The 12,115-nt window shown below is 39.5% G+C and overlaps 1 protein-coding gene across 2 annotated transcripts; it reads left to right on the top strand.

Moving 5' to 3' along the window:
* The first annotated feature begins 2,481 nt into the window (after nucleotides 1-2,481).
* Nucleotides 2,482-11,443, top strand: LOC131154801 (B3 domain-containing protein Os01g0723500-like). 2 transcript variants are annotated; one of them, XM_058107557.1, is made up of 4 exons: nucleotides 2,482-2,932; nucleotides 9,673-10,054; nucleotides 10,267-10,553; nucleotides 11,019-11,443. In XM_058107557.1, the coding sequence occupies exons 1-4, from the start codon at nucleotides 2,843-2,845 to the stop codon at nucleotides 11,247-11,249; spliced, it is 990 nt and encodes a 329-aa protein (XP_057963540.1). In that variant the 5' UTR covers nucleotides 2,482-2,842; the 3' UTR covers nucleotides 11,250-11,443. The 2 variants fall into 2 exon arrangements, with proteins under 2 accessions (XP_057963540.1, XP_057963541.1); XM_058107558.1 differs by having other exon boundaries at nucleotides 2,501-2,932; nucleotides 10,291-10,553.
* Nucleotides 11,444-12,115: the final 672 nt, after the last annotated feature.

Genomic DNA, 12,115 nt, shown 5'->3' with positions numbered 1-12,115 from the left:
TGGTCTTCTCAGAGGTCTTAATATTACTTCTTTCAAATGACAATTTATATTGGCGTAATTAGATGTCAACAAGTCCATACCAAAAATTACATCGAACCCATACATGTCCAATACTATCAAGTCAATTGGCAAGACTTTCCCCTGAATACCAATTGGATAGCCTCGAAGCACTCTACTACACGTCACTATTGACCCTATCGGTGTAGTTACTAATAGTTCAGTGTCTAACAACTGTGTTTCTGCCCCACATAATCTAATACACCCCATAGACACAAACGAGTGTGTGGCTTTTGAAGCAAACAATACAATAACTCTAAATGAAAGCATGTTAATCATACTTGTCACCACATCGCCGGCTATCTCAGCATCTCCAAGCGTCAAAGCATAGACCCTCGCTGGAGCTACATTCATCTGCTGGCCTCCACGGGGCGCCTAATAGCCTCCCTAGTATGGTGTGGGAGCAGGAGCGGTACTAGGTGGTGTAGGGCAATCTCGCACCAGATGTCCCTGTCTACCGTAATGATAATAGACGCTCTCCCCACTCGACACTCTCCTAAATGTCCCTTTCCACAAGCCTGACAGATAGGAAAATTCTGCACCACTTGAAACTCACAACCTCCAGTATCCTGCCTTTGTCCTCTACCATAGTTTCCTCTCCTCCATTGACCCCACCTATATCCCTGCTAAAAGCCTGAAGGCGTAGATCTCTTCTTCTATCCCTACTCCTCTGCATCCATTCGCTCACTAGTCTCAGCCAATGTTGCTCTATCGACTAACTTAGCATAGTCTTGTATCTTCAATACTATTACCTGCTTGTATATTCCATGCCTCAATCCTCTTTCAAACTGTCTCGCCTTCTTTACTTCATTAGGAAAAAAATACAGGGAGAAGAGGGATACCTCTATAAACCTCGCAACGTACTGCTGGACCGACTGTTGTCCTTGCTTCAAATTTAGGAACTCTTCCACTTTAACTTCCCTGACAGTGGCTGGGAAATATTTGTCAATGAATAATTCTTTAAATCAGTCCCATGTCATAACTATCGACGTTGTCCTCTACTGCTCCAAAATTCTCACAGCAGTCCACCACCTCTTAGCCTCCCTTGTCAGTTTATAGGTGGCGAAGAGGACCCTTTGCTCCTCCGTACACTGCAATACCACCAAAACTTTCTCGATCTCTTGCATCCAATTCTTGGCCGTTGTAGGATCAATCCCTCCTAAAAATGTTGGAGGATTTATCTTGGTAAATTTCTCTATCGTGCACCCATGGCTTGTAGATGGGTCTCCTTGCTTTCTGGAGCTTTTAGCGATATCAGTCATAACCTGCTGAGTCACACTGCGTAATACCGCATTAGAATCAGTCTCGCTTGCACTCGAGAGCCCTGCACCCTCACTACCACTCGAATACTACCTCCTCCAGGGACAATCTTGAAAAGACAAATAACAAGGCTCAGGGACCCTATTCTTATAATTTATACATCTAATTAAAATCTCATATCACCCCTTATCTTAATATACTTATTTTATTTTAAGATTCAGTCCTACACTGTAAAAACACAACACAACAATAGTTTACTATGACTTTCCTGAAATCGTCACCCCAAGAAAAACACAGAAACCACCACGGAAGTCCTGCCTCTAAACTACAAGACAAAATTTCAAATCCTTTTCCTATACTCTGGTATTGTTTTCGCTATACTCTAGAGTCTACATAACCTAACAACCTAAACTCTGATACCAAACTGTAACGACTTGCCTATTTTACTATAATAATTTTTTTTTTCATAATAACATTTAATATGATAATCATGATATCCTGTTCAGCTGAATAAAACATAATCAACCTGGACCCATGGTACCAGGGATATACCTAAAATACAACATTTGATACCAAAGCAGCGGGAAATATAAATTACATACATATCATCCAATAGTTACAATGCTAGAGTACTACTAATCTTTCAAGTATATATATATTTACATCCCAAAGAACCAAAAAGATAAATCTAGGATCATAATTCAAGAACCATCTAACCCTATCTCAGTAATTTACCCTCATACTAGGGTGGTATAAACTGCTTCTACTAACGCGGAGCTTGGTCTGCCTATCTAGCTGGATTCCCTGAAATTATCGAACTCCTAATCTCGATTTTGATAAAGCAGATTAAGACTAGTTGTTCTAACCGTACCAAGATAAATAATAGTTTAGTAGTGGCTCCATTTCAAAATTCAATATCTATTATTCCTCGTCATTCTGAACTTTTTTCTAGACCAAACCTTTTTCTGAGACGTTGCGAAAAGAATAACAATAAAACCTTGAGTGTGTGCACTCGCAAGTATGTGTAATCAGACTTGCTCAAGCTCAAGTGCAAAAAAATGAACATTTTTTTAATGAGTTAAAAGCTTTTGGAATAATTGACATGTTACACTCAAATAATCTAAAGTTTTCTAGATAAAAAACTCAAAACGTTTATACACGAGCAAGCATGTGTGTGATGATCACACTTTTTACTCGTCTCAAGTCTAAATACAGAAGTGAGCCTTTTTTTCTTTTTGTAAGGAGTCCAAAGCTTTTGAAATAATTGTCGCCTTACACTGAAATGCACCACAACAAGCTCTGAATCCCCATCTCTGTCTGAAGAAGAAATGGATCATATGCAGCAATCATGAACTAGAAAGACAAAAGATTTCTTCAGATTTGTTTGTTTCTTGGACCACCAATTTAGCTTTTCTCCTTCACTCTATATATCTCCTCCGCCCCCCTCCCCTTCTCTGGCGTTCCCCTTCTTTCTGATCGCAGACCTTCTTCTTTTTCTTCTTCTTCTTCTCCACTATTTTGAAGAATGGTGAATAATATTAGCAGCGGCATGGTTCCAGACAGGAGGCCGGCGTTCTTCAAGATTATCTATCAAGGGCTCACCACTCATCAGTTGGTAATTTCAATCTTTCTCTGATTACGAACCCACACGATCATTTGTTTCCCTCGCCACATGATTATGTTTGGGTATTGAATGTTGCTGATAGATCTGAAACTTGGGTTCTTTTGGAAATTTTTTTTCCCTTCTTTTTGCAGGGTTTGGGAAAGTATTCAAATGGGTTTCATTTCACTTCTGGGATTTCTGATATTTACTTATAATGCATGCATACTTGATTGGATTTTCCTCATTCATCATTGTGTATTAGCATAGCTGTAAATAATCCTTGTGAAGCACCATGACAAGATCTGTAACTGCAGGAATCTCTCCGTTCTTCTCTCCAACTATGTTACAAACTTGATTCTTTTTTACTTGTATATATACTTGAGAAATATCAATGATAAGGGTGTAGAACATTTCAGCCACAATGATTTCCTGACATGGTATCAGAGCCCAATCCAGACCTCCGACTCAGATGGCCGACGCCTCTGCTGCAAGTATCTCTTCCCCTGCACCCTCCTCTCACGTCGTAACCTGCAAGCTCGTCACCGACAACTTTCCCCTCTGGAAAGTTCAGATCAGTGCTTATCTCCGTGGCAAGACTTGTATCAATATGTCGATGGCACCCTCACTGCTCCTCCTCAATTCATCCCTGACCAAACCACTACTAATCCCAAGTACTCTGCTTGGATGAAGACAGACCAGCTTGTACTGAGCATTTTATTTTCTTCCATTTCAGAATCCATTCTGCGTCATGTTCTCTCTTCCTCAACGTCCCATGAACTTTGGAGCTCTCTCGACTCCCTGTTTACCTCTAAATCCCAAGCCCAACAATTCTAGGTCCGTTTTCAATTAGCTAACCCTCCTCGAGGTGAGCTCTCCATCACAGATTACTTATCAAAGGTACGAGCATTAGCAGATGTCTTGGCCTCAACTGGAAGTCCTCTTCCTGACCAGGATCTTGTCACCTACTTGCTCACTAGCCTCGGTTCCTCATATGAGTCCTTCGTGACCTCCATCACCACAAGATCCACTCCCGTCTCCTCCCAAGAGCTATTTCAGCTTCTGCTTGTTCATGAGAGCAGGCTAGCTCACTCAACCAGGCACATGTTTCCCATTGATCCTTTGGTGAATGTCACAATAGCTGGTGGTCCTGACCAATGTGGTCGGGGCTACTCCTACAATAGAGGAGGAAAATCTGGCCGAAATGGATATTTCATAGGATGCTCCACCTCCTACTGCAGAGGAGGTCGTAGTGGCAGCTATCCCAACTCACCCTCATATACCTCCCCTTCATCCCCAAACGCTCACTCGGCCTGTAAGGTGTGTGGTAAGTCAGGCCATGTTGCACTACAATGCCGGCACCACTTCAATCATTCCTGCCAATATGAGGCTCCCCCATCATTTTCAGAAAATTTCACAAACACTTTCCAACCATCTTCTAATTACCCTGACACCACCTGGTATCCAGACTCAGCTGCAACCCACCACATCACCAGCGATCTTGACAACCTCAATCTCTCCTCCCAAACCTATACCGATGGTGATCAAGTTCGTGTAGGTGATGGATCTGCCCTCTCCATCTAGAACATCGGTGACTCTTCTTCTTCTTCCCTAAATTATTTGCTCCATGTCCATTTGTCACTAAAAATCTTGTCTCTGTTTGTAAATTTTGCTCAGATAACAATTGCTTTTTTGTATTTCACTCCTATTTCTCTGTGAAGGACACCTTGACTAGGAAACTCCTCCTTGCCGGTCCCAACATTAATGGACTCTATTTCTTTCCCTTAACGCTGGCGCCCTCATCTTCCCCTTCCACACATGTCGGTGAAAAGACTTCCACTGCTCAATGGCATTGTTGCTTCGACCACTCTTTGCTTCAGCTTGTCTCTCGCATCCTCCATCGCCACCACTTGATCTCTGGTTGCACAGACCTCTCCTATGTCTGCCTGGACTGCCCCTTGGCCAAAAGTCATCAGCTGCCCGTCTTCCCAAAACAGGCCCAGGCCTCAAAGCCTCTTGAACTTATTTGTGCTGATATTTGGGGCCCGACCCCATATTTGTCCAGATGTGGCTTTTGTTATTACTTATCTCTTATTGATCAATATACTCGCTTCTCTTGGTTTTTCTTGCTCAAACTTAATTCTGATGTTTTTCATGTTTTCACCACTTTCATACCCTATGTTGAATGTTTGTTTAATTCCAAATTAATTTCTATTCAAACCGATGGTGGTGGCGAATTCAAGTCACTCACTCCCTTTTGCCAAAAACTTGGCATCACGCATCAATTAACTTGCCCCCACACCCATCAACAAAATGGACTTGTCGAGCGCAAACATAGACACATTGTTGAAACCGGACTTGCCTTAATGGCGTATGCAAAATTACCTTACAAATATTGGGCCGACGCCTTTGACACTGCCGTTTATCTCATAAATTGTCTTCCCTCTCCTACCTTACACAATAAATCTCCATGTTCCCTGGTATTTAATAAAGATCCAGACCACAAATTTCTCAAAGTTTTTGGATGTGAATGTTGGCCTAATCTTCAGGCTTTTAATAATCACAAAATGCATTTCAGATCCAAATCCTGTCTTTTTCTGGGTTAGAGTCCATCACACAAAGGCTATAAATGTTTGGACCTCTCCTCAAATAGGCTATACATCTCTTGGGATGTCCTCTTCAACGAGGCCTCCTTCCCACATGCACTCCTCTTGGCCCAACCCACTTTCTCCTCTCCTCAACCATCTGACGCCCTTCTTCCTCTCATTCCTACCTACATTCTGGGCCTAGGCCCATCTTCCTCAACTTCTCTCCATTCTTCCCTTTCCCCCTCTAACCCATCACCTATCTTACCCACTCCTGCACCTTCTCCCTCGAATCCCTCCCCAATTTCCCCAGCTAACCCTAATCCCATTCCTCCCACTCGCACTTCTCATCACAATCTTGTTCCACCTCGTTCTCCCATCATCACTAGAGCCCACACCCACTCATCTCGTCCCCGCATCTTCACTGATGGTACCGTTCCTTATCTTGCTCGCCACTGTTTCACCACTGCAACCACTTCCCTTGACACCCCTCTCAGCTACACCGCGGCCTCCAAGCTTCCAATGGCGCTCTGCCATAAATGAAGAGTATGATGCTTTCATTAAAAACCACACTTGGACCCTGGTTCCTCCTAGCCCCTCTTGTAATATTCTTGGTTGTAGGTGGATTTATCAGACAAAATACAACTCCAATGGCTCGATCCAATGGCGGAAAGCGCTCTTAGTCACAAAGGGGTTCCATCAAAGAGACAGGGTTGATTATCATGACACCTTCAATCCAGTTATCAAAGCGCCCACGATACGATTGATTCTATCGCTCGATGTTGCTCAGAGGTGGTCCATGCGCCAACTAGATGTTCAAAACGCCTTTCTTCACGGCGATTTGAATGATACAATTTATATGCAACAGCCTCAAGGTTTCATTGATCCCCGACATCCACATTATGTTTGCAAATTGGAGAAGGCTCTGTACGGCCTCAAACAGGCTCCACGAGCGTGGTTTGCTCAACTGAGCTCATGGCTACGTGGGTATGGTTTCTTTGCCTCCAGAGCTGATCCATCATTATTCATTTTTGCTCATCGTGACATCAAAATCTATCTTCTGGTTTATGTTGACGACATTGTCATCACTTCATCTCATGACACTGCAATTGATTCCCTCATTGCTGCCCTAAGCCAAGCATTTCCTATTAAGAACTTAGGCCTGTTGTCTTACTTTCTGGGTTTGGAAATAGATTATCTAAGGAATGGTATTCTGCTCACTCAGAGGAAATACATTAAGGACTTGCTGCTTTGTAGCAACATGCTGCACGCCAAACCCATGTCCTCACCCATGGCAGCTTCCTTAAAACTGTCTTCCTTTGATTCTCCTTCGTTTGGTGATCCAACTCTTTTCAGAAGTACTGTTGGGGCCCTTCAATACCCATCACACACTCGGCTAGACATCAGTTTCTCAATAAATAAAGTATTTCAATTCATGCATGATCCCAAAGTTTCCCATTGGAGTGCTGTCAAATGAATTCTGAGATACCTTAAGGGCACTATCAATTATGGTCTCTTGTTTCCCTTCAAAACCTCCCTGACCCTTCAAACCTATTCTGATGCTGATTGGGCTGGATGCCCTGATAACAGAAGATCAACCGGTGGATACTGCATTTTTCTTGGCAACCATTTGATTTCTTGGAGTTCCAAAAAGCAGAAAACAGTAGCTCGTTTGAGCATCGAGGCTGAGTACAACTCCATTGCCACAGCTGCAGCTGAGACAATCTGGTTACAAACAGTTTTGCGTGAGCTCTGGATCTCTCTCTCACATGGTCCAACCTAATGGTGTGACAACATTGGAGCAACCTACCTTGCAGCCAACCCAATTTACCACTCTCGCACGAAACACATGGACATCGATTTCCATTTTGTCCGTGACTGAGTGGCTGCAAAATCTCTGACAGTATCTTTTCTCAGCTCAAAGGATCAAATTGCGGATATCTTCACCAAACCCTTGGTCTCTGAAAAATTCTTTCTCTTTCAGTTGAGTCTCAATGTTCTTGACACACCATTGGACTCGAGGGGGCGTATTAACGCAGCTGTAAATAATCCTTGTGAAGCACCATAACAAGATCTGTAACTGCAGGAATCTCTCCGTTATTTTCTCCAACTATGTAACAAACTTGATTCTTTTTTACTTGTATATATACTTGAGAAATATCAATTGATAAGGGTGTAGAACATTTCAGCCACAATGATTTCTTGACATTGTGCATGCATTAGGTTAAGTGATTCCTCTTGCTCTCTCTATGATTGCTGATGAAACTGTGAACAAAAGGAAGGGAAGAGAATATAATTAAGCGATGTAAATTAGTTTTTGTTCAATTTCTAAGTTTTGGTTCTCTCAATTCCTAAGAATGGAATGATTAGAGATTGATTTGATAAATATCCATTGCATGAAATAGGTAAAGAATGAATAATTCTCTGATTTTTCACCATTGTATATTCTTACTTTGTTTCGTGCTATAGACTAGTAAATTTTTTTATAATTTCGTTTAGTTTTATGTTTTTGTTTTTGTTTTTGTTTTTTTTTTGGGGGGGTAAGCTGTCAAATTGAGAATAGACATTTTACAAACCAAACTTAACCTAAGAAATTGGAATATTTGAGTTCAATTCATTTGAAGAAATTGTGCTAACCAGCTTCAATTGAGTTGATGATTTCATTTCCTATGAACACTGATAAAATACGAGGTTAAACTTTCAACTTCTTTGTGCTCACACTTCAGTATCTGAATAGAGTGAGGTTGGAAAGAAGGAAAATATGGAAAATATTGGGAGCATGGATTTCGAGTCTTTGATTTAGATTTGAGTAGATTTGGAAAAAATTCAATAAATTTTAAATCCAGTCTTAGATTTGGATTTGAGTAGATTTAGACAAAATTCAATAAATTTTTTTTATTACATTTGTCCAAATTGGTACAAGTCTAAATCCAAGGCCTCTCCCAAACATAGGGTGTGATCATTCCACAAAAGGGACCCCAAGTTTATCTTGGTCAACCAAGTTCTTTTCCAGCTAGATTTAATTTTACTTTATTGTCCCTGCCGCAAGTTCCACTTCATCATTGCTCTCAAAGTCTTCCAGACACAATTGGGATGAATCCTGGAACTGTTACACCCCATTTGGAGCTTGGAAAATATTTGGGAAATAAAAGGAAAATACATAGGATTCTACTTTTTTATGTTTGGTTTAAAGGAAATTGAGATAGAAAATGAAAAAATATACCAAATCAGTGCACAAAAATTTGATTTTATACATGATTAACCTTTGATACTTTCCATCTTTTAATCATATTGAAACAAATTTTTTTTTTTTATTAGTGTTTGATATTGAGAAAATACAATGAAATTGAAATTCTTTCTTGTTTTCCTTTCTTTACTTTTTGGGTTGCGGGGAAGGAGATCCACCACCTACAGTATAGATGTGACTTGACTTGATGGTCTATTTAGTTTCACAAGTCATACATACTTGTTTATGTTCATAGGGTCTGGACAATCTCCTCTTCTTTGTGAGGTTGGGTGTATCTAGGTTTAGGTTTGAGCAGTGTTCAAGTGATCCTAATTTTCAATTTGTTCTCTTTTGCATGAGTTGGGTGTATACGACATTAACATTTGAGCCTTCGAGTGATTATGAGTTTCAGGTTTTTAGTGTAATGAAAATCCTCTCTGCCCTTGCCAATAGACAAAAGCTGAATCTTGCAAATTTTGATGTTTTTCATTTTACTCATTTATTTGCTTTACTATTGTGTTGATTTTGGGTTTGATCAATACAGGAAGATACAATGTTAAGCTTCTCAGAGTGTTGGGCCTACCCTATGTAGATTGTCTTGGGTCAGAGTACTTGCAAGAAAAACTATTTAGCATCAACAAATGAACCGACATCCAAGCTGGTTCTTTCTTTTTCTTGTTCTTCTAAGAAGAACCAAAAATATACTTCCTTGTTCCACCCATGCACTACTGCTGTCATGGCACATAAATTGGACTTTTAGCCATATGATATCTCAAAATGTAGTTGGATTACTCTTGAAATTGTAGATTGGAATTGGAGTCATTCCAGATGTGCGTTCTTTCACTTTATCAAAAGTCATATTGCTGCTAATGCCTTTGCCTATTTTTCATACCTATTGTGCATACTTTTTTAAAAACTTATTTTCTTTGTATTTTAACTTGTAGCGCATTCCACCACACTTCCTGAAACATATATCTAAAGAATTTTCCGAAACAGCTACTTTGAAGGGCCCTTCAGGCAACATTTGGAATGTCAAGTTAACACAAGTTGCAGGCTGCACATACATACAGGATGGTTGGCAGCAGTTTTTCAAGGACAATTGTTTAGGGGATAATGAGTTTCTTCTTTTTAGATATGATGGAAATATGAGTTTTGATGTACAAATCTTTGACAAAAGTGGATGTGAGAGAGTACTGGATGCATCCATCACCAGAAAACATCAAATATCAGCCCTACCTCATGTTAAAAGCCGAAGGGGCAGGCCGAGAAAAAACCATGTTGCTTCCCTCCACCAACGTCCACCAAAGCCTTTTGAAGATGACTGTGGTATGCATTTGAATTGTTGCTTATTCTTGCCAAACATATAATTATACATATGTAATCAAAGTCTATTAGTTAGCAAACATGCACAGGAATACTAAGACCTTGAAATCATTAATTTGCACAGGAATACTAAAGACCTTGAAATCATTAATTTGTCCTTCACTCTCCATACGGGACACTAAAATCACATTTTGTAATGCATTTGAATGAGTTAGGACATCTTGCCTGCTGTGAATCAGAAAAAGTGAAGGAATTCAAAGAAGGGAAAGACATGGCCCAACGAGAGATTAAAAAAGAAGAAAGTGAGGTGCTTATCGTGGAAATGGACCCAGAAGTAATGGAAGTTAAAGAAGAGATGTGTGCCCGAAAGAAGATAGATTCTGATGTTCCAACTAATGGAAAGAGAGCTAAGCTTTGGAAAGCAGCCGAGTCTTTTACCTCTGCATTGCCTTATTTTCAAAGAACTCTGAAAAAGGCTTCTGTAGAGAGAGTCTATATTCTGGTGAGTAAGCTAATCTCTCTCTCTCTCTCTCTCTCTCTCGTTTATCATTCTCTTTTATCGACTGTAGACTAAAGATTTAGGCCTGATGAGCCAGCTAATTATACTATGTCATCTTTGGAGTGGAAAATTTCCTGTCATATATATATGTCATCCTTTTTGATATAACAGAATTTCCAGAACTCCTAATGCTGCAGTTTTGGAATTTTAATCATGTACTTCTGATTTTGAACCTTGGTTTATGACTTATGGACCTTTGCACCTATGATCAGTATAGAATCTCCCTCCTACCTTATCATGATGGATCTTTCAAATGATTTAAGGCGAACTTCAAATCTAATTTTTCGTTCATTCCATCGGCTTACCCGAAAGTACAAGAAAAAAGGAGAGAAATTTCAGTAGTAGTTAGTTTCTTGATTTTATGTATGTATATAACTCACTGAAAATTGCATATGATCATTCATGCAGAGCATCCCTTTCTCCTTCAGAATGCACCTGCCTCCATTCAAGACAAAGATAGTCCTGCAGAATTCAGTAGGGAAGGCCTGGGTAGTAAATTCAGTTCCTGGTGCGGGGAAGAAGCATTTCTTTTGTGGAGGGTGGTCTGCCTTTGTGCGTGATAACAACTTGAAGAAAGGCGATATTTGCATATTTGAGCTCGTGGATAGAACTAAAATGCAGGTTCATATTTTCCAGTAGATTCAAGGAAGTTATTCTAATATTAAGCTTGATTGAGAAGAGTGATGGTTGAAGATGTTGTGACGGTCGTATATGTGTTAACAATCAATTAAGCTTTTCATTTGAATCATTTCCTTGGTTTTAACGATGTATTTCTCATTTACATCGATCATGAAAGTTGTTTATGTCAAAATTTGCACTTTGGTTTCTCCTAAGCATTCTTCTATTCTTGTGGATGGCCTCATGTTAATTTTTTTAATTGACAAAAAAAATTATTAATAAATATGGGAATTAAGAAAGAATTGATAAAAATACATAGAGGTGAGTATTTTCTAATAGGGTGTAATATCATTATATTGTTGGATGATGTTATTTTATGATTTTCACAAAGCAAAGATTATATATATTAGATTAAAATCTTAATTGTTAATAGGATAGTTGTAACGATCTCGACCCGTCACGTGGGCCCAGAGTGCTACTTTAGTAACGTTAGTATACCTAATACTTTATTCATCAAATATAAAATACACGTATGCAGCGGAAATAAAATATAAAATCCTTAAATTACATTACTAGAGTTTTAATTATCTTTATACGCAAATATATCTATTTTCACATAATTACATGCTACAAAACTAAACAAAAACAAAATTTCTATCTACACACTACCTACATAAAATTCACTCCACTAGCTCGCCTCCTCTAGCCTGCTAGACTCAATCTATAGGATTTCCTGAAAAGACAGTTTGTAAAGTAGGGGTGAGACACAACTCAGTAAGGGAAAGACTAAATTAATGTCAGTGTGTGGTCAACATGCATTAAGTGTACATAAAATAACCAATTTACTAAACAGATAAACACATTTATGAAAACATTCTTATTTTACA

This window comes from Malania oleifera, chromosome 5 (assembly GCF_029873635.1).
Source record: "Malania oleifera isolate guangnan ecotype guangnan chromosome 5, ASM2987363v1, whole genome shotgun sequence".
Classification (NCBI taxonomy): Eukaryota; Viridiplantae; Streptophyta; class Magnoliopsida; order Santalales; family Ximeniaceae; genus Malania; species Malania oleifera.
Note: the sequence above shows the minus strand (reverse complement) of the source record. Positions and strands in the feature narration are given on the sequence as shown.

Bases quoted from the DNA above. Each gene is read 5' to 3' on its own strand.
- LOC131154801 (XM_058107557.1), top strand. From the start codon at position 2,843: ATGGTGAATAATATTAGCAGCGGCATGGTTCCAGACAGGAGGCCGGCG. The intron at 10,055-10,266 runs GTATGCATTTGA...TGAATGAGTTAG, and splicing joins GCCTTTTGAAGATGACTGTG to GACATCTTGCCTGCTGTGAA. The intron at 10,554-11,018 runs GTGAGTAAGCTA...TCATTCATGCAG, and splicing joins TAGAGAGAGTCTATATTCTG to AGCATCCCTTTCTCCTTCAG.